Genomic DNA, 25,620 nt, shown 5'->3' on the forward strand with positions numbered 1-25,620 from the left:
TGAGAAAGGCTGCGTGTGCCAGTGCCACTGGTATCAGCCCTAAATTCCGAGATGCTGATCTTGCAAGTTCCGACGCAAACGCAACGCCTTTGCCCCTTCATCTCCACCTGCGGATGTCACCACAGGCTGCAGGAAAGGTGGGGCCCCCATGACTCCTTTGTGATGATTAATTTCATCTCTCGTCAGCCCCGAGTTACGGCCTATGACAGACCTTGCTTCCCTCTGGGACTTGACCGAGTTGCAAGGGCTTGTTTTGGGTGCAGGGGCGGCCCGCGGCCCGTTGTGGAAGCAATTGTGCGCCACAATAACTGGGACGAATCCGAAGAACCTATGAAAGGAGAGAGAAGTGATAACCCCGGACTATGCCACTGAAAACGGGTCGCGAAGCGGTGGGACAACACCTTGGCCCCCAATGTGATGGCAGGAGACTTCCAGATAAATACAAATCCGTGTCGCCCGTCTTTCTTCTCTGTTTCTTCGTGTTTTTTTTTTAACGTTTCTTCGAATACCCTGTTGCGCGTTCTTTGCTGTCTGAATAGCTTCACTTTTCGAAGCAACGATGGACAAATACGATATCCCCCGGAAGCCCGTTGCCACCGTTACAGACGGCACTGCCGTGCCTTCAAGCAGCGGCGGGGCGTCTGTGGTTCCCGGGGCCGAGTCCACCAAAGCAGGGAAGCAAGAATGGTGGAATAGGAAGATCGAGACTGCCCAAGATCGGATCAAGAAGGATCTAACAAAGGAGTTCAGTGGGAAGAAGGGCTTTGATGGGCACCGGTTCTACAGACCCCACAAGGAAGAACCAACTCCCTCGCCGTTCGACAGTGCTGCAATTCTGGAATCGGATGAGAAGGGAAGATATATCTACCGCAACCAGCTTGGCCAGACATATCATAAGTACGACGATGTCGCAACGTATCTCAGTCCAACAAACTTCATTCCAAGACGGCTATTGGTTCAAGCAACCACGGATGTCTTCCAGAACCAGATGAAAACAGGTGATTGGCGCCGGACCACGATCAAAGGATCAGTACCTTTCGTGCTGAAGGTAGCAGAATGGGCTCTACGGCCATCGAATCCGGATGAGAATGGGAAAACGCCAATCTTCGGAATCATCTTGACCTTCCTGAGGATTCTCCTCGTTGCGTTCCCGCTTCAGATCATGCTCGTGTTGCCGACTACTGCTTCCTGGGACAATGGAGAAATCAAGGACAACTATACGGATTTTCCGGGGTATCACTGGAAATGGCCGAAATACGCAATCAACCCACTCGACATGAAGCCTGATGAAGCCTCCTTGGAAATGCTTACCAAGAAGAGTATCTCATCCAGGAAACGACTTCTTCGCCCTCGACAGTTGATCATTTTGAAAGATGGCGAATGGGCACTTGATCCCAACCCCGCCAAAGACATCTCCTACCTCTTCATCAGCTACACAAATCTCCATTTCAACACCGACAACTCCGAAGAAGGACGACATATGGTCGAAAAGATGGCCGAATTCGCAACGCTCAAAGCTGGGAAGACGGCATACTGGCTCGACTACAGATGCCGCGCCCCAAAAGACCAACAAGAGCTCCTTGATGCCGATGTCTACCGCATGTGCGACGTGATCCGCGGTTCCTACCAAGTCGTCGTGATGCTCAAAGCCAACACGCCAGAACTGAAAATGGAATGGGGATCTCGTATGTGGACATTACCTGAAGCGCTCCTTGCCCCAGGCGACGGCGTCTACTTCTGCACTCCCACAAATCCTAGCTCAGACGACTACTCCGTTTACTCGATGCGCAAAGTCGAGATGACCGGCTCAGTCTGGGAAGACCCCGACACCGAAGGTGACGATGGTGGTCCTACCAGATTGCTCGCAGAGCACTTCACCGGCCTCCTCACCCTCTCCCGCCTCGAAATCCTCTCAAACAGCATCGCCGCTCTCGGAAACCGGTTCCCCGCAAAATACGTCCCCTACTCGAAATCCGACATCGCGTACGCACTCATGGGGCTTTTGAACTACCGAATTGAAAAGGCAGAGTCCGACACGCTGTTCCAATCCATCGCCCGCTTGTCACTCGCAAATGATTCAGACCATTTGATTGAGCGCATGATCTGTCTCTTCCCCGATCCACACAACACGTCCGCCTCAGCCTTCCAGAAACTCGCCGAGCCAGACCTCTTCCAAACGCATCTCTGGGATATCACACCAGAATGCCAAGTCGTCGGCGTCGCAGACGAAGACAACACCGTTATGATCGACAACTGTCGCGCCCTCTCCATCCGCTGGAAGAACTTCCCCCGCATGGCAGTAGTCCGACACTACGGCTTCAAGAAACTCCTCGCTGAGCTCTTCGTCGCCTCGGGAGCATGGTGGTTCCTATTCGGCTTCAACCTCACCATAACCTACGCGCCATTCTACGCCTTCCCATCCACACTCTCTGGCACCAAGCTCCTCCTCGCGCTGGAGATCCTCGTCGGAGGCTTCTTCGGCGTAGGCGTGCTGCTCAGTTTCTGTGGTCCGTTTTCGGTGCGGAGATTATATGGCGGCCAGGTGTTGCAGAGTAGTCCGAATTTGATCGGATTTGAAGGCGTGCTCCCGTTGAAGAAGTTGGAGCCGCTCATCTTTGGGAACAATAACGGGAGGTTGACGTATTCTCCCTCGTCCACGCCGTTCAGCTATCACTACCGCGACTCGCGCGAGCGCGTCGGGCTGGAGCCTGCTTGGATCACGAACTCCATCTCCAACCCTGCTCTCCTCACCGAAATTCGGGACAAGCTGCCGGAAGGACATAAGTTATTTACGTTGGTTGATACGGGGAGTCTATCGGTTTGCGTGTTCTCGGCGGAAAGACCGCCGACGGTGGCGCTGCTTGCGGGCAGAGAGGGAGGGATGTTGAGGGCAGTGCTGTGTAGTTGGCGTTTTGGCAATGATTGTTTGGTTAAGGAGAGTGTGGTGCGGATGCCGAGTGATGTTTTCGAGGCGGCAAGTGCTAAGAGCTGGCTCAAAGTGTGCTTGGGAAATTAATGTACTGCATGTTGTGGGTCATTTTGAATGGTGTTGTGAGAGATATTTTGGGACATCCAGGTCGTGAATTTGCAATTGTTCGAGGAACTGCGGAATATTTCGGTTGCTGTTGGGTCCATGTACCAGATTCTAATGGAACATCTTCTTAAGTGAAAGGGCGGCAGTCTTGGAGTATTCAAATCATTATCTACCCAATATACCAGGTTGTCGTGGTAAAATGAAACTGGAACAGTTGAATAATCAAGGGGTCATTGTCCGAGATAACTTAGAATTTTGAGTCAAGATCTGAATTGTGTTATTTCGAGTACGCCATTTCTATGCACCCCTTTTTAATGTACCGCCCATGCCATGAACAATCAGACTTCCTCCAACGCCTCGCTATGCTCAATCTCCTCACCCCTTATGTACATTCATGCCTCACTCAGAATAGTGGTATCAACCCCTCTCTCCTCCAACTGCTCCTGGCTGACCCACCCCTTCTCCCAAACAAAATCCAGCACACCACCCGCCGTCTCAAACGCCCCATTCTTCACCAAAGTCCTCGGATCCAACCTCGTCTTCAACTCCTTAGTCTGGTTCTTGAACTCCGTCAACTCCTTCTGATCGACGCCGTGCTCCTTGAACGATCGTTCGAGGTGGTGTAGCAGGTAGCGAATCCAGAGGACATTGGTGTAGGGGATGTATTCGGACCAGACATTGCCATTCTTGGATTGATCGGGCTCCAGCGTGTAAAACGCGGCCATCTTACGTTCGCCAGTGAGGAGGTGGGTGCGCATACGGCGGTAGTTATCGAATTGAATTTTATCGCCGCCGGTAGCTGTGCTTTTAAAGAGGCCAGGATCGGTTTCAAGATTGTTGAATACGATTTCGCCGCTTGAAAGCTTTGCACGAGATAAGCCGTAGTCGATGATTGTGATCTCGAGACCGGAGAAGCCGAACTTGAGGTTTCCGTGATTGTTGGGGTTGATGGAGGCGAAATTGCCTTTCTGGATGACGCAGATATTGCTGTTATGAAGATCGCGATGCTGTGGAGAATGAGCAACGGTTGAACGGAGTGGAAGAGAAGGGAACGAGTATAAACATACCTCGAACTCGTGGGTTGCTTCAGCTCGCGAGAGAGCAATGACAACGCCTAGCAGAACATCCCAGACTTGCTCAATCTGCTTCATTGGTTCATCATTCAGTTCCCTGCCAGCGTCGCCGAGTTCAATGACAAGGAAGGTAGATGTGGGTCCGAAGACATCGGGGTCGGGAAACATGGATTCTTCGTATTTTTCCTCCCAGGCATCCCAAGCTTGCTTGATTTGAGGAACTGGTTTGCCTCGGATGAGGTGAGCGTCCTTGTATAAGACGAAGCCAGGGAGTTCTGTAAGTTGATTCATGATGCGCAATTCAGAGACAACATCCTCAACGGCACAGGCTGTTCGACTCTCGAGTGATTCTGGATTTGTTGAGACCTTGATTTCCATTACTTTGAGGATTGAAGTGCCCCCAGAATTGGTAGCACGGTATACCTCTGCATAGGAGGCCTTGGCAATCTTCTCGAGGGTTGTGTCCGAGGTGGAAAGGACAGTCCCCCAAGATTTTGGGGAGAGATGGAGGAGGTTGAGGAGTGGGAGGAGTTCGGGCTCGGGCTTGGACGAGACTTTGGCTGTGTCCACTAGGACGAGAGCACCGAGATTGGTCGAAAGCTCTCCGAGGGGGTCGCGGAGGGTAGGAGGAGCTGGGACGGAAGCGGGGGCGGCGATGGGAGACCGGCCGAAAATGGCGGCGGAGGCGGTGGATCTTTTCGTCCCATACTTCCGGAGGGGAGGCATGGGAGGCGAAGGTGGTGGTGTGTCTCTATTATCCGTTAGAAATGCTTATAGCAATAGACAGCGGACGAAAAAGAAAGACAGAATTGTCAGGCAACGTTCAAGTGTGTCTTGAACATCCGACGTAAGAAAAGTGTGTTGTAGAATGAATAAGGCAAGTGCTGAGTGTGGGGACGAAAGGAGCATTGGATATCAGGAGAAGACTACATGCCCGACTTTCGTCTGAACTAGAGATGTGCCCGCATTGGACGAAACGGGAGGATATTGAGCGTTGGAGCCACTTGGAATAAACAGGACAATTATGTAACTTCACAAGTGACTTTGTGCCTTGCAAATTCACTCTAGGTTGCAGACTTCGCGCCGCTTTTGGAGTGAGAAAAAGGGGCGAAAATGGCGTGCAATGAGATCTGAAAGACCTAAAGATACCAGCTAGATCTGGTCGATTGACTGATGGAAGGGGCCAAAGGGAGATGGATGTGCCTGAGAGAAAAAGAGTCCATACCGGTCGAGGAGAGGCCTGAGGGAACTGTCGGTGCTGTGAACAGTCAGAGGAACTCACTCCCAGGCGATTCTGAGGTGGAGATAAACGTACCTGGACGTTTCAATGTCCTCGTCTTCCTGGCACAGTGAACAGCAAGAGCAAAGCCCCTTAAGGGCAGGAACGATGCTTGTCAACATCTCAATGTGGCCCGAGCGCGTTGTCTGGGAGACGAAAGTCGGAGTTGAAGGAAGGAACCACCGGTGCTGGCTCCTCGAGATCTCAGCTAGGCCCAAATCTGCTAGCCTTCGTGCTAGCGCCAATCAGTCAATTTGCCCTCCACCTCAATCTTCAGCAACTTAAGAACAATCACACAACTGTCAACTCCCACTTGACTTGTGCATCTCACCAAGATGGCGGCATTTCTCAATAACCTCTTTGGAGGTTCCAAGCCATCCGCGTCTCCAATCCCAGCTGGTGACTCTGGTAAGACTCTGCGCGCAAACCAAATGACACAACTGACCACCTCCAGACTTTGCGGATTTCGCTGGAGCTCCAGACCCAGAGCCCGCTTCTTTGACGTCCACCATATCCACTCCAAGCTTCACAGGGCTGGCCTCTTTCCCAACTGGCCGCGCAGTTCCTTACACAAAATGGTACAACATCCATGAACGCTACAGCCTGAGCGACTTCAAGCAGGAGGGTGTGATTCTCAGTTTGATTGTGGTCATTGTCATCATCCACATGTTTGGCACGAGCACGAACAGAAAGAAGGCCAAGCAATGGGTTGCTGCGCATGCGCCTGTTCTCCAGAAAGAGTTTGCGCTTGTTGGATTCGGTGGACGAAAGCCCCCTACCGCAGAGGAGGTCGAGAACGCGGGCCTCGCAAAGAGCATGGCCAACGATACCCTCGAGCTTCCCGTGGATCTGCTAAAAGAGAAATCTCCCCAAGAGTTCACGACCTACGCGACTGGCCGCCAGAACGTGGCTTTCCTCGATGTCAACCTCACCCTGATGAAGCGATACAGCCCTCTCAGCATGATCGCAGAGTACGGCATGAGCTTGTTCTTCGAAAGCATGCCAGCTCCAGTTGAACAGATGGAGGCGATTCTGTACCCCTTCGATGGCAGAGAGGCTCTTACCGTTCCTGGCCAAGCACCCGGCGCCCATGAGCTTCGCAAGGATGCCAAGAGTGGCTTTGATGGATTTGTCTGGGCTATTGTGAACAAGGAGACCATGAAACAGCTTCGTGATGACCGATACGATGTCTCTATTACTACTACTAAGGATACCCCGAAACTCCCCGTTTGGGCTACCGTTATGAGCGAGAGTGCCGAAATTACAGACTTCCTTCTTACCCCTGAGCTCATCAAGGCTGTTGAGGAAGCCGGCGAGTTGTTGAACCACCTGATTATCACTGACCAACCAATTGATCAGCCACTGAAGTAAGTCACGAAATGCTCAGAATCGATGTCAGACTGACTGAACATCCAGAATCGAGGAGACCATTCCAAAGAAGCGCATCTATCTCTCCATGAGAATCCCCTCCTCCGGCAACTACAGCAAGACCTTGCCAATCTTCGAGTATTTCGTTCGCTTGACAGATACTCTCGCCTCGAATGCCCACTTCCGTCCCGAAGTCCTTCGCAAAGTCCGAAGCACCCGTGAAGATACCGTCCGTAAGCTGCAAAAGGCTGATGAAGAAGAGAAGGCTGAGGAGCGAGGCTTGGAACGTGAGAAAGCAAAGAAGTTGAAGAGAGATCTCGAGTTGAAGGCTCTTGATGCCAAAGGACAGAAGAAGTACCTCGAGAAGGAAAAGGAGAAAGAGATGAGGAAGAACCAAAAGAAGATGACCTCGAAGGGTTAGAGAAGTGAATGACGGGGAAACGGCGGTAATTATTGGAAAGTGATCGATTTATTAATGGAAAATCGATATATTGGAGTTTGACAATCTGTAGAATGACTAGATACAGGAGAGTGAAGAGTAAAAAAAAAGGAGAGGAGGGAATCTAAAGTACAGTTCTTATATACCCACTAGTGGGTGGCGATTTCCTCCGGTATATTATAAATCAGATGACTCATATATATTAGTGAGCGTTCCCTGAGCTTCCATAGTGAGCGTTCCATAAGCTTCCATAGTAAACCATTATAAATGAGAGTGGCGAAGCTAAATTAGTAGTTGAACCTGGTACTGGAAGGATTAGTAAGCTAGCCAAGCTAGCTTACCAATTCAACAGTAATGTTGCTATGTACAGTGTACAGGATGGTGATTGGGCTCTTGACCGTGGGTCGTGGGTCAATTGAGTGTACAAAATCCAGCCCTTCTGTAAGGAGGTTGCTCATGTCCAAATCAAAGTTCGAGTGGATCTTCTTCGTCAAACCAGTTGTTGGAGCTTCAGGCTTGTTTCTCACTGCCTCAACTCCATAACTCCCGACAACGAAGCTTCGCACTTTTATATCAACCTCCCATATCTCGCGGCTAGTGCTGCGCCTGTCGGCAAAGGTCCATTCTGCATTCCATTTCTGGATCTCTCGCTTTCGTTCCCGTATTTCAGCCCTGGCACAAGGATGTTCAACCAGCCAATCATACCCAGTCAACACCAGCTTCTAACTGGCCGTGCGTTCGCTCTTCCAGCCTTCCTGTAGCCAAGGGCCAAATTGAAGGCCACATTGTCACAGAAAGTCGATGAAACCCACCTCAATCCTACTTCCTGCTCGCGCTTAAGGGGGAACCTCTGTATCGCAATGCTGATATCGACCGTCCGGACTTCGTCCGGAAGGAACCATCCCACGTAAACGCTCTTTTAACATCTCTTCCAGATTTCGAATCATAGTCGGAGAAGGCAGAATGGCATCCAATTATTCAGACCTCGAAGCGGTCCACTACTACCAATAGCCAGGTCTTGAACACAATCCCATGATTCAAAACCAAGTCCTACCCGGTAAAAACAGCGCACAATACAACGATGCACAATACGCGCCCAAGAACTACGGAGACCAGTACCAATACCAATACCAATACCCCGCCGCTCCTCCTCCACCTCCACAGAAGCTATGGGACCTCAAGCCGAAGACCTTCTGGGTAGTCTTTGGTATCATCTCGTCGTGGTGATAGGAGCAGCACAATCGCACAGATCCAAATCCTCCTCTGATTCGAATTCAAACTCGAACTCAACAACACCAATATCCACCACCACAAACCTCACACCCTCCTTAACAACAACCCCAGTAGTCGGCCACTCGGCCACCCTCCTTCGCGACTGCCCCTCCTCAAATAACACCCTCTACACCGTCTCCCCCTCTGCCTCCAACCCACAAACCTTCCGCAAAATCTGTGGCGTAGCTTTCGTCAAGGCTGCTTCCGTCCCCATCACCGAAAACGTCGTGCTCACCCAAACCACGACCCTCGACGACTGCATCGGCCTATGTGCTGCGTATAATGAGGCGAACAAGACCAGCATTGCGGGGGGTGCGGATTATGTTTGCAATGCTCTTTGTTGGCGGAATGGGTTTGTGAACGATGATTATCCGGGGACGTGTCTTGGGTTTACGACGGCGAATAGTACAGGGTTGGGGACGGGGTCGTTTCAGACGACGGGACAGTCGATTTGTGATGGATCGGGGTGGAGTGATCAGAGGCAGCTGGCACAGTGGAGGTGTGGCATAGATGAGAGGGAAATTAGAGGAAATGGGCCACTGGGTAGGCTATGAGCTGGGCTGGAGAATGGAGTTAGTTGGTTTCCGAGGTCTGTAAGTTTGGCAATGAAGTAATACATTTTCTTGTCTTTCGATTAAACTTCTTCTTCAGCCCAGAGTTAGAGTTCTCTTACATTGTGCCTCAAAGTTTGAATCTCGTCGTAAGCAAGTGCTTTGGTTCTTCCTAATCCTCCTCCAAATTCTTAAAATACAGAGGTTAATGCCCTCTCGATGCGAACACATCCAGGCAGATGTGTGTGCAAGTGCATCTCCAATTCGCAAACCTGCAGGACTGCGCACTCGCAGATGCTAGAAATATCCAAGCCAGAGGTTTAAAGGTTCCCGCAACAACCCAACGAGATCGAATTTCGTTCACTTTCCGGGCGAGAATAGCTGCATGGCGCATTTTCAGCGCAGTTTTACTCGCGCATCAACCGATGGTGTGGTGAACACGACGCTCTGCATTGCAGCTGTATCATCGTTTTTGGTTGACACCCGACAGAGCCTCGTCGAGGCATAATTTGGGAGAAGAAAATTGTAATAAACACTACAAAATCCCCAATTTTCGGGGCTGGTTTGGAGTGTGGAATATCAACGACATTACCGATCTCGTCTGAGAGGTCCTGGTATGTTCAAAGTTCACAAATAGTGTTGGTAGTTCAATGTTTCGGGTATTTGACAACAGACAGATGATTATGAATTTGAGTATGAGCAACCTCCAAATACCCCGAGATCACGGGAAGAGGCCCTGCAGTCCATCACCGAGCCTGTGCAAGACAGGAATGATACCGCCACCGAAACAGACTTGGCAGAGGATATTACGTTAAGCCAATCTCTACCAACCCTGGAGCCAGCACCCAATCCAGTGTGTCAAATGAATAGAGTAGAATAGAATAACGGCCGTTACTCTTATTTTATTCAAGCTAAAAACCCGTTACTCTTATTTTATTCAAGCTAAAAACCCGTTACTCTTATTTTATTCATATAATATTCAAGTTATTCATGAATAATCATGAATAACTTGAATAACGCACGTGATCTCTGCACGTGATTGAGCTAGCCTAATCGGGTAAGGCTTCGGGGGCGGCCGCACCTAGCGCCACTTCGCTACCCAATCAGGTGGTAGTGGCACTTGGTAAGCGAATCGAACCTTAGCGATAATCAGTTTATTTATTATAGAAAATTTGTATTTAAGTAGCCTTATCTAAGTATTAGCTTAGCTTATATAAAGCTGCTTAATAAATACCTTAGTTCTTTGTTTTAAATTTAAATATATGTCAATTTATTATAATTAATTGACTTCCACGTGACTTCCACGTGGTTATTCATGGTTATTCATGTTATTCATGAATAATTATTCTATTTTACTCAAATTATTTAAGATATTCGTTACTCTTATTTTATTCAAGTTATTCAGGAAGTATTCATGAATAACTTGAATAACTTGAATAATCCTTTGACACACTGACCCAATCCATTTTCTTTGTCTGGTTCCAGTGTTCCGCCGTATCTTAGCACTGGGACGCCTTACAGCGCTGGAATCCATTTCAGCGCTGCACCTTACACGAGTTTCCCAGAAATTAAACAGTCCTACGCATCACCGAAAACAGGTTGGCAAAATCACATCAGGACGAGAGATCCTGCTACAGACAGAGAAGAGTCTACCCCGCGTGAGTCTCAACTGTGGACGCATCGTTCCTGTAGTTCTTGCACTGTAGCTCTGAGAACCTCCCCCGTCATTTCGTAGAAGTTTTGTGCCTCTTCGCCGTAAGGCGTAAAAGGCCCCATCTGGAAGTTACTTTCTGCCATAGGAAGGAGCCAGAAAGGGACTCTGAATAATTCGAATACTGGCTTGAGTGTTGAAGTAATGAGGACAGCAACTATATTTGTTAAAATCCACGCACAGTAGTCCGATAGCAATATTTGGCATTCTAGACAAGTTAGGACTCGTTCGTACATTCTCTTAAATTCAAAGGATGAATACTCACGATTGACGAGAGATCTCTTCTGATCTATCCAAACACCGGTTTGTACGAAAGGTATTGACATGTCTACTGCAAAAATTCCTTCTCAGCAAAGGAGGACCACTTTGAGTTGTCTTTGTTGGAACTGAGTGTACGCTGGTACACTGTAGTTTATCCGTTACGCTGCCGCCAGCTTTACACTTCGTGCTCAATTATACGCGCAAAATTGCAGCAAATCAGAAGGCTCAAACCCGAATTTTGGCTCTCTGATTTGCTAGATTTCCTCGCTTAAAAGTGCACGGTCCAGTGTAAAGCTGGCGGCAGCGCAACGGATATACCAGATGTATATATAGAGTGCTTACCCCGCGTGAGCTGAAAAATCAAGTCGTCAACCTCCAAAACATTGCAACAGTCTTGCCCCGGTCGTGTGGACAGCTAGTCATAATATTATGTACAACAAATTTAACCGTTTTTGTGAGGGTTTGTCACAGGCCTGGTAAACTGTTGGGCGCATTTTCGGGCTCACTGAAGCCTACTCACTGAAGCCTACCGCCACCTATGTCATGCTGCACATTCAAGCCGGGCGACATCTGAAACATCGCCAAAAATGCCAGAACCGTCCTCATCGGACCAGGCTCTTGCCTGCACTGCCCCTCAAAGTGCAATCCGGCCGAAAGCTCTTTTCCAATCAGTCAACCAGTGGTGCTGAATTTCGGAAAGCCATGGTCGGACCAGTAGGTTCTGATGAATATGATAACTAATACAGTATAATGTTTGATAACATAAGGGAACCGCTGAGAGTCGACATCCACTCAATGAAAACAACTGAATACCGAGTGAAGGAAATCGAGGGATCATAGGTTCACGAATTCACGTGAGAGGAAGGGAAGCACAATCAGCGGCAATCCACTTCGCGGCTTCATTTATTTAGTTGAGCTAGGAAGAATTGAAAAGTTTTATATAACGTTGTTATTTAGAATGAAAGGTAATCCTAGAAACAATAGTGATTGCTGTTTAATTTCATTTCTTGGCCGATTAAGTAGAATAGAATTCCATCTTAGAACGGGGTTGAACTTTTGAAATGTCGCTGGTGAAATTCATGGGGGGTCTGGCGTCGCGTAGGCCGGCCAGTGCTTGCCACCACCATCGACGCCCTAGACGCGTGCTGCAGAGTTGTTGGTTAATAGCCAACCGACCCTGTAGAGCGCAGATATTGAGAAGGTGTCGCAAACACCTACTTACTCTACTTCAGGCTTTGCTATTTTGTACTACAAGCTCACTCAACCTTCCTTTAGCATCACATCAGAATGCGCTTGCTAAATACAGAAACGCTGCAGCTACAGCAATTCGATCAGGGGCCGTTCCCACGATACGCAATCTTGTCCCACCGCTGGGGAGATCAAGAAATCTCCTTCCAAGAACTTGAAGCTGGCCTGGGGAAGGATAAAGATGGCTACCAAAAGATCGCGACATTCTGTGCTCAGGCAAGGGACCGAGGCTTCGAATGGGCCTGGGTAGATACGTGTGGGATCGACAAGACCAGCAGCGCCGAGCTATCCGAAGCAATCAATTCCATGTACAAATGGTACGAGCAGAGCGCCGTGTGCTTTGTATATCTGCCAGATGTTACAGCCCAAGTTCAACCCGATGGGTCAACCTATTCTCTGGACGTCCATAACAGCTGCTGGTTCACGAGAGGGTGGACATTACAGGAATTGATTGCTCCCCCCTCTGTGGAGTTCTATACGTCGGATTGGATTCACATCGGGGACAAAAGCTCAAATGTCAATGAGCTCAGCCGTATCACAGGAGTTGATACAGGGGTCCTTCGTGGGGATCATCCGGTACGGGCCTGCAGTGTAGCAAGGATCATGTCATGGGCATCCAAAAGGATCACAACCAGGAAGGAAGACATTGCGTATTGCCTACTAGGACTTTTCGGTATTCACATGCCATTACTGTACGGAGAAGGGGATCGCGCCTTTATCCGACTGCAGGAAGAAATCTTGAAGCAATCTTCTGATCAGTCCCTCTTCGCCTGGAACCCCTTAAGCGACAATAACGCCCCCGTTTGCGGAATTCTCGCCCCATCTCCTGCCTGTTTCGCCGATTCCCGTGACATTGTGCCACTGCGTGAATTCTGGGACACCGAGTCCGCGTTGACCAATCGAGGAGTTCGCCTCAGAATGCCATTTAAGATTGATGTTGGGCTCCACCAGTTTCTGGGATTTCTCTATTGCGAGAGGAAATCCGAGTCCTCCTATAAACCCAAACTCTCCCATGTAGCCATTGAGTTCTTTAGCAAATCTGAACTACTCGGAGATCTCTTCCCTGTAATCCGCCAGTCAAGCCGCTTGAAATTTGGAAACTGGAAAGATCCCGGAGTTGAGCTCAAACAGGTTTACCTGGCCACCGAGACTTCTCTTTCGCACGCTACTCTCCACTTGGGAAAATACAGTTTATACAGGACCAAAGACGAGCTTTTCTTCCACGTTTATGTCCGCGATCCGCACAACCTGGCCAACCTGGAGGAGCATCTAGAGCTATATTCTCGATATCCTGGGAATAGATTGAAAAGCGTCCATTTCAAGGATCCGAGGGAGGTGCAACACCTTATGTATGTACATCCACGTGGAGGTGGCGGGAGAGTAGCCATACTACTGCCGATCACTTTGTCGCAGAAGGTTGCTTTGGTATTTGGCTATAAAACCACGCAAAAGGGCATATCGGACATAAGGCAGACTTGGAATATTATGGTCCGAATGCAGAAAGATCAGTCCTTGGAAGAGGTTTGGTCCTGTGTAGAGGAACCGGGGTTGACCACGAGTAGAGAGGCCTCCAAGATAACAGTTGACGCAGTGGCAATCTCGGTTGAGATTTCCCAGCTGCCTTGGTGGTCGGGAGACTCTAGAAATGTTTTCATAGATATCAGTCCGGTTCCCGGAAAGGGGATTTTGAAGGCGGTACGAGGATGGAGAGGGAGGCACGAGGAAGGGTAAGCAAGGCATAGGAAGCAAGTCCTGATTTTAATAGCACAATACTTGAACAGATGCTTAAATATGAGTCGAACAACCCTTCATTTGTTCGCTGGAGAGCAAGATCCAATTGACAGATCTCAGGTGTAGGAAAAAAGTGTCGTCACGTGAGCCGATTTCCAAATTTCTCAAGCGCTTCAAGCGAGCGAGAGAAAAGGGGTACCGAGACACCACGACAACAAGACTGGATGCAAAAAGATTGCATTCGTCTCTATATACGAAGAATTATATATTATTCAAAAAAACAAAAAATTGGCGTAACCCCCAGGAATCCGACATTTAACCCATATCTTTTCCCATCGCCATACGCCCCCTTCCCTCCTTCCCTTTTGTTCTCTACACGCCAGGTAGCGGTGCGAACGCCGGAATACCCGCCGGCCAGTTCCCAATACTCGCCGGATCCTTGCCAAGACGCACAAACTGTCCAACGGCTGGCGTGGGCCCGTCGAGCACGAAGAACATGAACCATCCCGGCGGCGCGACGTGGGCGGTAGGCGGTGCAGTCACGGTACAGGTTGTTGCGCTGGAGCAGGTTACTGCGGGGAAGATGGTGCGTTGACCCATTGCGTTGCCGTGCGTGCTCACCACGGAACCGAGCATGGAGATCTTGATATTGGCTGCGTTTCCAGATGGGACGTTGACGGTCACTGTGATGGTGTCACTGTACGCCCAATCCGTGCTTGAGAGCGTGAAGGTAGGACGTTGGGCGCCGGAGAGGAGGTAGGGAGGCGTGAAGACCTCGACGCGGTACTCCTCTGGCCATTCGCCAGCTGGCTGGTTATAATCGCCGGTTGGATCGGAGCCGGTTACCATGACGCGGCCGTCGAGCAAAACGATGGCTTCGGAGTGGTAGAGGCGGGCTACGGTCGTGTTGGCCATGATAGACATACGGCTGTTGAGCGGCTTGGTCGGGTCGTAGAGCACGGCGTTGTAGTTGGGGTCGCCGCCGAGACCGAAGCCTGCCACGCCGTGTTGGGCTCCGTTCATGATGACATAGGTTCCGTCTGGGAGACCAGCCATGCAAGGCATGACACGTCGGGATGGCTGGGTGATGTTAGTGAGGGGTGGGGTAGAGGGGGCGAGGAGGGGACGTACCATTCTCTCGATTGTCCATACGGGATTGGCGTCTTCGGGCTGGGTGGTGATGCAGTTGTCGATGGGGTACCCGCCGTTGGAAGTGGATCCACCGCAGATGAGGACACCGAGGTTAGCGGTGTATGGAGCGTATTGCGGGAGAAGAACCATGGCTCCCTCTAGTTGGTAGGTACGGCCGCCGGTGGGGTCATTGACTGCTGCAGGCATGTTGGGAAGCGTCTTCTTGGTAGCGAAGGTCGTCTCGTCTAGGATACGAGCCTCGTTGAAGTAGGCGACGAAAATTCCCGATGGGACGACGCAGACGAATGGGTAGAGATTGAAAGGAGCTGTGCGTTCGAGGAAGTCGAGGTAAACAGTGGTGTTGGAGTATCCGCTGACGGTGGTAGTATCGGGCACACCAGTGGCTGGGAGCAGCTCGAGAGTTGGCTGTTCGGCGTCATTGCTGCCAATCTCACCACCAATGATCATAACGGATCCATTTGCCATGACCATAGCTGATGGGTACCAACGTGGGACTTGGAGGGATAAGACACCAGGGTCTTCCATCCATTCTGGTTTGAAGTTAGCAAGAAAATTCTAGACTGGAACTTGGCTAGACTTACGATTCGTGCCGAACACTCCAGCGGATCCATCAGGAGCATACAGTCTAACACCAAAGTTGGACTGTCCAGCCCATCCTCCGACAGTAAGAATTCTTCCGGCTTTATCAGGAAGTGTGACACCAGCTGAGCAGAAGACATCGGTATCCATTCCGCTCATGGTCCTCCAAGCGAGGCTCCAGTTGTTGATCTCAGTGAGATCAAGCTCATAAGCTCCAGTGCCATTAGGCTCGCCGGATCCATACTTCTCGATGAACTGGGCTTTGCCATTGATACCTTGTGTGGTAATGAGAGGAACTACAACTCCTCCAATGAGCAGGGAGTATTCACCAACGGCTGTACCAGTAGGGAAATTGAAAGTGTACAATGGCGTTGGGCCTTCAAAAGCATAGTATGTCAACAAGTTGCCTGATCCGCAGAGATAGGAGCCATTGCCAGAACAGACGGAGTTGCATTGAGAATCTGCAACGATTTGAGGGATCTTGCTGCGAGTATAGAATTGGACAGCAGTAGGGCTGGTGGAGACACCTGGGTCGGAAGCAACGAGGATGTTCGCAACGTCACCACAGAAGCATTCCGAGCCGTACTCTAAGCCTGCAGCGTTGTATCCAAAGGCTTGGCATTGCTTGATACAAGCTTCTGGGGTGTTGCTGGCATTGTTCCAAACCATATATGGGAAGGTCGAGACGATTTGGTTCGCATCTTCAGCGGCGGGAATGTTATCTTGGAGACATCCTTTGTACACCCAGCCTGAGGGCAAGCCAGCAGTCTGGACCGCAGGTGGTTGGTAGACCTTCGGGGGTCCATTGGACGAGTAGACGGACAATCTGTTTCCTGCGCCACACATTTCAGCAGAATTCCCAGGGCATGGCGTGTTGCAGGAGGTCTGGTCTGCCGCGAGAGCTGCTCCGTTGTACAAGAAATTGTCACAGAAACATTGAACAGCATATTCCAAGCCTGCAATTGTGTATCCGAGGCTTGCGCAAGTTGCCTGGCAAGCTTCCGCGGTGTTAGCGTTGTTGTCAGGTTGCTGGAAGTTCAAGTCACGTCCGGTCAAGCCATCAACGTAGCAGCCTTGGTAAACCCAGCCCGTGGCTATAGTCGTAGCGGATGTTGAAGTCTTTGTTGTACTTGTTCCAGTGGTGCTAGTTCCGGTCGTGCCAGTTCCTGTAGTGCTCGTTCCAGTGGTTGAGGTCCCAGTAGTGCTGGTGCCAGTGTTGGATGACGAGCTTGACGTTGCTAAACTGGTGAGCTTATACATGTCCAATCTATTTCCAGCACCGCAGTACTCGTAAGCATTGCCAGGGCAAATGAAAGAACAATCAGTTACAGGGGCGAGAACAGATCCAGTGTTGATGGTATTGCCGCAGTAGCCTAACTCACGTCAGTAAAGATCAAAAGCAACAGCAACCGCCAACTCACATTCTCCTCCGTATTCAACGCCAAAGTAGGTGTATCCAGCGCAGTCAGTAGCGCACTCCTCGAGGGTCATGGCTGTGTAATCAAAGAAAGCACCAGGAGTCAGGGCACGCATGCCCGTTGCTTCGGTGTAGCATCCTTGGTACGTGTAGCCACCGACTGTGGTCTTGATACCGAGAGTAGGAGTAGCGGAAGGGAGGGTGCTTGTGGCGCTGGTGCTCGTGGCGCTGGTCGTTGTCACAACTGCTGTCGAGGTCGTCGAGGGTTTTGTGGAGGTCGACGTGGTCGTGGGAACTGCCGTCGTGGAAGACTTCGACGTGTTAGAGGTCACAGTTGACGAAGTTGAGGTTTTTGACGTAGAAGTACTAGTTTTTGACGTAGAAGTCGAAGTTTTGGAAGAAGAGACAGAAGAAGTACTAGTTTTTGACGTAGAAGTCGAGGGTTTTGTAGAAGAGGCTGATGAAGTACTAGTTTTTGACGTAGAAGTCGAGGGTTTTGCAGAAGAAACAGATGAAGTTGAACTTTTTGATGTGCTTACAGTGGTCGAGGTTGAAGTCTTAGAAGTAGCAGTTGTTGACGTTGTCGAGGCCTTGGTGGTGGTTGTGGTATAAGGAGGCAGGCTGACCTGGTTTTGGTAGTCATACACATCAAGTCTACTCGGACCACCGCAGTACTCAGAGTGGTTACCGTTGCACAGCATGGAGCATCCTGAGAGGCCATCTGGTGCAAGAGTTCCGCCATTTGAAATGGCGTTACCACAGTCTGCAAACGTCAACTCAGAAGAACCTAAAAAACCACGCAAGGAAACCTACAGCATTCGCCTGAGTACTCGACTCCTGCGAGGAGATAACCAGCGGTTTGGCAAGCTGATAGACAGAGATCAACAGTCATTGCGGCCGAGCCGCCAGTTGTGGTTGCACCATTTGGCAGCGCTCGTCCCGTGGTACCTTCGCTAAATTCCAGGCGTCAGCTCCAAACTCCTTCCCAATACACTCTTCAGATTCGACTAACGCATAGCATCCGGAAAACTGCCATCCTCCAATACCAGGATTTGTTTGCGGTCCTGAGGTTCCACTCCAGAAAAGATTCAATCGACTGGGACCTCCGCAGGCTTCAGTGGCGTTGCCAGTGCAGGTCATGCTGCAATCGGTTGCAGGGGCTGCTGCAGCTCCAGCTGCGAGACTGTTGCCGCAATCTAAAGGCGTCAGCCGAGGTCATACATCCCAATTCCTAGTGGTTAACATACAACACTCCTGGGAGTATTCCGTTCCGGCATAGATGAATCCAGCAGAGCTGCAGTAGTTAATGCACGATTCGTCCGTCATAGCAGCATCATCCGTGTAGCCTCCGCCACTCAAGGTCCGGCCGACATCCCTATATCTGTGAGCTGCGTACGACGAACTCTTCGACCAAACCTACGTATAGCAGCCTTGCGAAACCCATGACCCAGGAAGAGTCGAAGGCACCACTCCAGCTCTCCGTTCAATTGTCAAGGCATTAGTTGTCGTGAGCTACAAACGTTAGGAGCCACCTTTGGAATCGCAGGACCGCTCTGTGTCACACTGACAGATGAGATTAGATATATCGCGCTGAGCGCAGTCCCCAAACCTCGAACCATCGTTGAAAAAGGACGCGGGATTTCCCAGTAGTGCCAAGAGAAGGGCGTCAAGAGGATTACAAAATACTATTAAAGAGGAAAGATGAGTATGGTAGGCGTCAGCCAAGTGACATTCAGTGACATTCAGGACAGTAAACGACAGTGGGGAGAAACAACACAAACGACAGACGTGACGAGTTGGCCTGAGAAACAGTTATCAGATCGTGGAGGAGGGACAGTAATGAAGGAAAAAGGCATGTCCCTCAGAGCTAGGCCCGATCTTGGCAGGGGGCTTGTTGGGGATCCGGACGGGCCATTTTTTTTTGCTTCTGCAAAAGATCCTGGGAGCCTGAGCCAGGGGGATACCCGGCTCAAAAAGCTTAGCATTGTCGCCCCCCTTTTCTCTGGCGAATAGGGAGGTCGAGCCAGATGACGAAGCGAGGAAGTTGACAGGGGAAACGCCACCAATAACCGTGACTCTGCATGCTCAGCACGGGCGACAGGCACCGTAACTCGATTCGTCCAACAAGGTGGGTGCGGTAATAATTGTAATTGCGGGCGCCACGTAGTATCGGTCTCGCCCAGCACACCTGCGCGTGGTCGGTGATGAAGCTTACTCCGTACTAGAAGAGGTCTTCCGTGGTCATCATGTCCAACATCCTCGTAAGCTCAGTCATAAGAACGAGACACGCACAACACGTTCAACCTCTCACGGCCCTTCACCAATGAGCTTGAACCCGAGGACGCAGTCAACAACGGTCTTGCAGCACTTGCATGTCCGTTGAAGAGAGCCCGTGTTCAACTTGGACCAGGGGCCCTCGTAAGTAGATATCGACCTTGACAGGGAGGTGTTTGAAGGGCTTTCCCGGCCCAAGACTGCATCAGGGATCGTTAATCGCTGAGATAATAGATTCAACCCCACACAATAATGGGCCCAGTTCGCTCAATCGAGGAGGTTCAAAGGCCAGAGATGCTTGGCAGGGGAAGATGAAATAAGAGCCCGGCCCGTGGCTGACTGTCAGCGGCTCGGGTGCGCCGGCTGCTCCTTGCCCTGATCCAGGCACGTTTCCGTGACAGGCGGAGGGATGTGCGGACTCTCTCCCCGCTAACAGTGGGCCCCTCATTCCATTCCATGTGTTTCTTCATATAATTGCCTTCGTATCGCAGCAATCGTTCGATGCAACCTTCCTCGGGGGAGACCATGGCGCGATGTGAGGGATGTCGAGCCTTTGGTAGACGCTCAATTACTCCGTTAAGGAGACAACAATTTGGGCATGCAGAAACTGCAATTTCCACCGTCATGGCGACTCGGCTGAGCTTTTCTCTTGGGCCCTGATGGGTTGGGTGAGTGAGCCGTGACAGGGGATCCGAGCGAAACATGCCCAGTCATAGACCCCTACTCTCAGCCTCCAATCCCCTGAATTGCCCGCGAATCTGTACAGTACCATTAGCACGAGCTTCCCAGCGGCTGAGCGAATGCGAATCATGCGATGAACGCGTCTATGAATAGCTTTCGATAGCAGAGCGGGGAGAGAGGCCCGACATTGCGGCAAGCAGGTCTGGGACTCTGGTCCGTCCTTCGGCCCGCAGAACCAGTGCTCGCCACGCAGGAATGTGCTTCACTGTAAAAAGGCTGCTAGTGTAGTGATATTTCTCCGCCTTTGCAAAAGGCTATCGAATTGTGCGTCCAGACCCGGAAAGTTGGTCGTGGCCTGGCTGCCAGCGGCACGCTAGACCGAATTTTGGAAGAGGTCTCAGATATGAGATGAACTCCAGCAAATAATTTGCACCATGACCACCATGAGACCTTTGCCGCCTTGGCTGCAGTCAACTTCGTCATTCACCACTTCCACAGAAGAAAAGAAAAGAAGGATCTGATAGTGGAGAGGCAAAGCGGGCAAATCAAGACGCGTGTTGCAGGCAGCGGTCCACAGCCTTCAAACTTTCTCGATCGCCGATCTTTGCCTAATATTCTTCTGCTGCAGAAACCCCAGAAAACACATGTGCCCCACACCAGATCCGATAAGATCACTTTTCTCAATCTTCTGCCGCCCTTGTCTTATTGCCTTCCTTCTACGTACGGTGTAGACCACGAGTCCACGACGCACGCGACGCACCCGCGGCACCTCATCATCTCATAATTCTCATTTCTCTCAAGTAGTCAGTCCAAAACAGCGCCATCAATACTATCCCCCGCCTTGAATACTTACAGTGGGTCCTGGGATAACACCACTCCTGCACTGACCAACTCAAGGGTGTATGGCCAATAGCGATTCTGGAGAGCACCTGATATTTCCTAGTTGGGGGTTATAAACGAGGTTTCAGGGTGGCGTTACTAAAGGACCCACTGTAAGTATTCAAGGGGGGGATAGTAGATCTTTTTCCAAGCCAGAGTAGCTTCATCCAGGTTTCAGCCCACTGCATTGCACCCTCTGTTAACATTTTCTCCGAGCGGCAAAACAGACTATTCTCTCCAAGGACCACTTGTCCTCTTCCGGATTTCAGCTGCCCACATTCAATCTTTGAAACTTGACGTCCCCGCATCCGTCTGTATGATCTCATCTAGATATTGCTAAATTACAACGTGTCACAACATGTCATACAATAGTGCGCTACCTCCGTGGGTCAAGTTTATATCTTCGATGACCTCCACTATTCTCTATTTCCGGCACTAACACACGGCAACAGCCATCAACCCTCCATTGCGGGTTCAAGTCGCATAATGGTCGGTCCGCCTTCTCTACTCGCTTAGACCAACTATTAGACTTGCTTTCTTGCCTTGGTTGAGAAGCGGAATACATGCAGTCAGCAACATGAGAGAACTACTCCATCAACACAATCAAAGAACCACCGCACCCGACCAAGAACAACCCCGAGAGAGGAAACTCCATGGGGCTTCGATATGTAAATAAAGAACTCCGAGATACTGAAGAGAAATGAGAAATGTGGATTTAGCTAACCATTGCACTTGACATGATGCTTGATCAGGACAGTTGATCTCCAACGAGGAAGCACTGGATGTGCGAACCAGTTGGCTTCAAAATGTACTCGGCTTCTAAACGTTTAGGCGTGGCCATAAATTGAACATAATGCACATCATTTCTGATCATTGCTCATGAAGCCCCCTAACTTCCATTCAACTAGTCCCAGCACGTTGACACAATTCAAACGCTAAGCGACAGAAGCACGCCTCCTACAGCACAGTAGGCCTAACAAGAACTCATCTCCCATTTTCCCTCTCTCGTAAGATCTATTTGAACATTCTAAGCACCAACAGGTTTCCTCCTCACAGCCCCCGCTGTCGTCTCAACCGTGCTACTCGGCGGCCGCCCACTCGACTCACTGAACCTGTTCTCCCTTCCCCCCTTCTCGCCACCCTGCACCATCACACTCCCCTGAATCCCCTCACTCACTCTGCTCTCGCGCCTCGGTCCCGAACTCCTCTGTCCCCATACTAACCTCCGAGAATCTGCTTGAACTGCCCATTTGAGGACTGCCACTCTCAATCCGCGGCGTCGCTCCCATACTCCCATCCGGTAAAGTATGATGTTCCTCATCGTGTGAGGCATCAACCTCCTGCGGTGGCCGCGGTATATATGGCGTAAAAGCCAGCGGGTGACTAAACGCGCCGACTTCCACTGCGTTCGTATTCATGTCCTTTCTATCCTGATAACTCGGCAACTCCGCACTCGCCAGCTTTGGTTCAGGGGCTTTATTCTTGCAATGGCCGCGGAGAAGGAAAACGGCGAGGAGGGCGAGTAAGGCGAGGAACACGACGCCGCCGACGATCGCGGAGATGGAAGGTGGGGATGAGGGAGAGAGCGTGGTGGTTTGGAGGTTGTTGTTCGTGGTGCTGGTGGTGAGGTGCGCGAGGTTGCGGGTTGGCTTGTAGGCGGGGCGGGGAAGGGACGGTATGAAGATGTATTTGCATGCACTCGTTAACACCATGACTGACACTCCACCTCCACCTCCACCTCCCCTCTTGTTGGGATGTTCGCAGGGAGCGTAAGTGGGACACACTGGGGGAGATACAAATCCGGCCAAACACTCGGCTTCGAGACGGCTGGCGCCAGGGAAGTCGAAGATGCCTGTGTATTCCATTTGAAGAGACTGAAAATCTCGAGCATGTGTCTGAGGCTTGTCAAGAGAGGAAGAGAGCAGAAGAGCAGGAGGATGAATGGAACAGTTGCTGACGTTTCCTCTTGTGTCGGTGGTTGCATGCCACCGAATACTACTAGGTTCTCTCCTACTGCGTGGCAGGTATGGCTTGTTGCTATCAGTGGCCGGAAGTTGGAGCAAGGATGAGAGACAGACTGTAGACTCCTCCTGGGCGGGTGTGGACTTTTAACCATTGGAAGGTTGGCAGGGTGAGAAACCACCTGTGTTGTTAGTTATGGCAAGGAAGTTAAGGATGGCAACTTACATATCCTCATGCAATAACACTGTTGTACGTTTCTGATCCAGACTTAGCATCTCCATTTTGGAGGAACGAAGGATAACTTGCCAACACCAGCAACCATGAAGATTTGAACGAACTCTTGTATGCTGCTGTAATAAGAGTTGTGCAAACATCTGATCTCCTACTTAGAATCTGTGGTACACCTACATCGCCATCAGCATTACCTCATAGAAATGGAAGATCAACTCTCACCGAACCTCTGCTGGCAAAACCAATACTCAGTCCAAATATCATAGATATCAATAAAACTGATATTAATATTCGTGCTCCCCTCATTCGTCTTCAGAATCCCCACTCCATACGGCGTAGGAATCGTTGTCGTCTGGCCTCATATCAAGATCAGAACACCTTGGTCGCCGACTGGGACATGGATCATTGCGCCGTTCATCCCGGGCCCAATATTCGCCGGGACCGAGATATTCGAGAGAGTCGGTGGCGAGTCCTTGATATTCGTATCAAGCTGCAGCATGCCCTCCAAAACTGCTCCAAAGTCAGCCCAACATCCACATCCCCCCCCAAAATCCATGCAGCAACTTACACTTGAATTCCGAGGGAGCAGTATAATTAACATAATCAGCATCCGACCTCCTCTGCACATACCCCTCAAAGATAAAACTCTTATTCAAAATCGGCGCATCGCACGGGTTCGCCGCTCGAGGACGCTCGACCTTGTTTTCTGTGTTAACGGGGTTAAAAGCAGATTCTGCCCAAGTTTTGGAGTCGGTAGCGAATTCCAAGATGGCGGATTGAGGGACATTGGCGATGTAGCTGGTTTCTGCAAAGCTGTTGAATGAGAACCAGCCACCGAGTTGGTAGAGCTTTCGAGTTACCTGAGAGTACCAGAGAGTTCCTTCGACCAGGGCGTTGGGGACATCCGGAGGCTTGTCAAGGACGCTGTGTCGCCAGATATCTTGATTTGTGAAGTTGGCGGAGAGATCAATGATAAGAATCACATCGTCTGGGTGGACTGACTGGAGGTTCGGGAGGACACTTGCTCATTCCCAACTCGTATTGTCCAAATGGTTGCGTGTTGTATGTTGCGTTGCTATTAGGAACGTACTACTCGGTATCAATATCTCTCCCTAGCACATCGCGACAGTACTCACCGTATTTCTGCCATCAACGTAGATCTTGCCATCAGCGTAGACACCTGGTAAGGACGGATTAGCATTGCTTCTTTTTGCAGCTGCAACAGTCCCATCTGACCCTGTTCGTTGGAGATATCTCAATGGGTGCGGGCGTGCAGAACAAGTTCATCTTGGCTGTCCATTAATTTCAAAGTATGGGTTCCCTCTGGTTCGATCGTCCTAAACGGCGATGGAGTCATAGCTCTCTCATCATTGACTTTTCAAAGAAGAGACCACTGTAGGATGATTTGATGATCACTCTGCCACCTTGGTTCTAGTGCTATCTTTGCTTGTCGGTGTATATTTGGTGAATGCATCCCCAGTTCGTAATCATTGTCGAGAGGGAGAGATCTCCAATTGGGACCCAGGAAGAAGCTCAAGCGGGTAGGCGCCTGTACGTGTGAAAGAATCGAAGAACCCATAAACTTTGGGACGTAGCGGTTGAAAAATTGCTTGGTAGCTGGAAGGAAGCACAGATCTGCGTTGTCGGAGAGAAATATGATGGCGTCGGGAAGAGACTTACGATTCCAACATACAGCTCCAGAGCTAGTTCACCCGGGCTGGAAATGCTGTCCATGTCTTATCCCAACCGGTCGTGACTTCATGTAAATAGTAAGTCCGCATGCACCAGCACGGATGATGATGAAGCCAGCCCTTAAGAGCATCGCAACGATGATCTGCTGTTGTCAAGGAAGCTTGAGCTTCCATACCGTCGATAGGGAAGAACGACGACGACAAAATCGGTCACCATGTTGATAATTCCGGTTGCGAGCGGATTTTTTGTTTCGGAAATGCAGTTTGTTTATGGTGTCAAAGATAGAGTCCAGTACAGAGAGGGTTTTCTGTTGAAATTGTTAGTAGTGAAAACCTCGCCATGCATAATGGTGGTTCATATTCGCATTGAAAAATGAAGGAGAAATGGAAAATGAGACACTCCACTGCAATTAGGGCCATGACGATGAGAACGACAGTTGCCATCTCCCTCGATCCGGCTGATACGACTTGATATATTAGAACCAGCATTGAGCATTTCGTCACTGCCGTAGGCCCACTGAACAAGCATTGCGTTGTGAGAGTCAATTTCTGCCCCGTAATGAGCTTGACAATTTCTACGTCCCACACTTATCTGTTCCATCCCAGATGTAGCTCAGCATATAGACTGAAGGTCATAGATGTTGCGGTTGGAAGTTGTATATATATATGTTAGTTGAGCTCACGATCCACGTAGAGGAAATGAACCCAGGTCACAAGGATCAACCAGTCATCAGCCCTAAAATTCTTCAAAATCCGCAGTCTTGTGAACACTCGAAGGGCGATGACC

The 25,620-nt window shown here is 50.2% G+C and overlaps 7 protein-coding genes across 7 annotated transcripts; 4 read left to right on the forward strand and 3 right to left on the reverse strand.

The window, feature by feature from the left end:
• Positions 1–853: 853 nt before the first annotated feature.
• Positions 854–3,007, forward strand: K444DRAFT_503125 (uncharacterized protein; the record flags this gene model as incomplete). The annotated part of the gene is made up of 1 exon (XM_024873366.1): positions 854–3,007. A coding segment is annotated over one exon (2,154 nt), but the record flags the coding sequence as incomplete, so codon positions are not given.
• A 419-nt stretch (positions 3,008–3,426) lies between these two features.
• K444DRAFT_543262 (uncharacterized protein) lies at positions 3,427–4,833 on the reverse strand (the record flags this gene model as incomplete). Its single annotated transcript, XM_024875954.1, has 2 exons — positions 3,427–4,041; positions 4,102–4,833. The coding sequence occupies 2 exons, from the start codon at positions 4,831–4,833 to the stop codon at positions 3,427–3,429; spliced, it is 1,347 nt and encodes a 448-aa protein (XP_024729440.1).
• Positions 4,834–5,674: 841 nt separating this feature from the next.
• On the forward strand, positions 5,675–7,175 carry K444DRAFT_668773 (DUF1682-domain-containing protein; the record flags this gene model as incomplete). Its single annotated transcript, XM_024887448.1, has 3 exons — positions 5,675–5,794; positions 5,841–6,753; positions 6,803–7,175. Exons 1-3 carry the CDS (start codon positions 5,722–5,724, stop codon positions 7,173–7,175), a joined length of 1,359 nt encoding a protein of 452 aa, XP_024729441.1. The 5' UTR covers positions 5,675–5,721.
• Positions 7,176–8,629: 1,454 nt separating this feature from the next.
• On the forward strand, positions 8,630–8,875 carry K444DRAFT_512334 (uncharacterized protein; the record flags this gene model as incomplete). The annotated part of the gene is made up of 1 exon (XM_024873489.1): positions 8,630–8,875. A coding segment is annotated over one exon (246 nt), but the record flags the coding sequence as incomplete, so codon positions are not given.
• Positions 8,876–12,275: 3,400 nt separating this feature from the next.
• Positions 12,276–13,151, forward strand: K444DRAFT_572972 (HET-domain-containing protein; the record flags this gene model as incomplete). The annotated part of the gene is made up of 1 exon (XM_024877377.1): positions 12,276–13,151. A coding segment is annotated over one exon (876 nt), but the record flags the coding sequence as incomplete, so codon positions are not given.
• Positions 13,152–13,955: 804 nt separating this feature from the next.
• K444DRAFT_619918 (copper radical oxidase) lies at positions 13,956–19,033 on the reverse strand. Its single transcript, XM_024881606.1, has 10 exons — positions 18,684–19,033; positions 18,536–18,627; positions 18,363–18,490; positions 18,128–18,311; positions 17,929–18,068; positions 17,655–17,878; positions 17,120–17,426; positions 15,701–17,071; positions 15,099–15,649; positions 13,956–15,047 (listed from the first exon to the last, which is right to left on the reverse strand). Exons 1-10 carry the CDS (start codon positions 18,732–18,734, stop codon positions 14,340–14,342), a joined length of 3,756 nt encoding a protein of 1,251 aa, XP_024729444.1. The 5' UTR covers positions 18,735–19,033; the 3' UTR covers positions 13,956–14,339.
• Positions 19,034–22,118: 3,085 nt separating this feature from the next.
• K444DRAFT_636138 (uncharacterized protein) lies at positions 22,119–24,876 on the reverse strand (the record flags this gene model as incomplete). The annotated part of the gene is made up of 8 exons (XM_024883957.1): positions 22,119–22,801; positions 23,028–23,092; positions 23,165–23,315; positions 23,521–23,652; positions 23,711–24,143; positions 24,279–24,379; positions 24,698–24,759; positions 24,836–24,876. The coding sequence occupies 8 exons, from the start codon at positions 24,874–24,876 to the stop codon at positions 22,119–22,121; spliced, it is 1,668 nt and encodes a 555-aa protein (XP_024729445.1).
• Between the last annotated feature and the right edge of the window lie 744 nt (positions 24,877–25,620).

Source organism: Hyaloscypha bicolor, assembly GCF_002865645.1.
Source record: "Hyaloscypha bicolor E unplaced genomic scaffold K444scaffold_172, whole genome shotgun sequence".
In the NCBI taxonomy this organism is placed as follows: domain Eukaryota; kingdom Fungi; phylum Ascomycota; class Leotiomycetes; order Helotiales; family Hyaloscyphaceae; genus Hyaloscypha; species Hyaloscypha bicolor.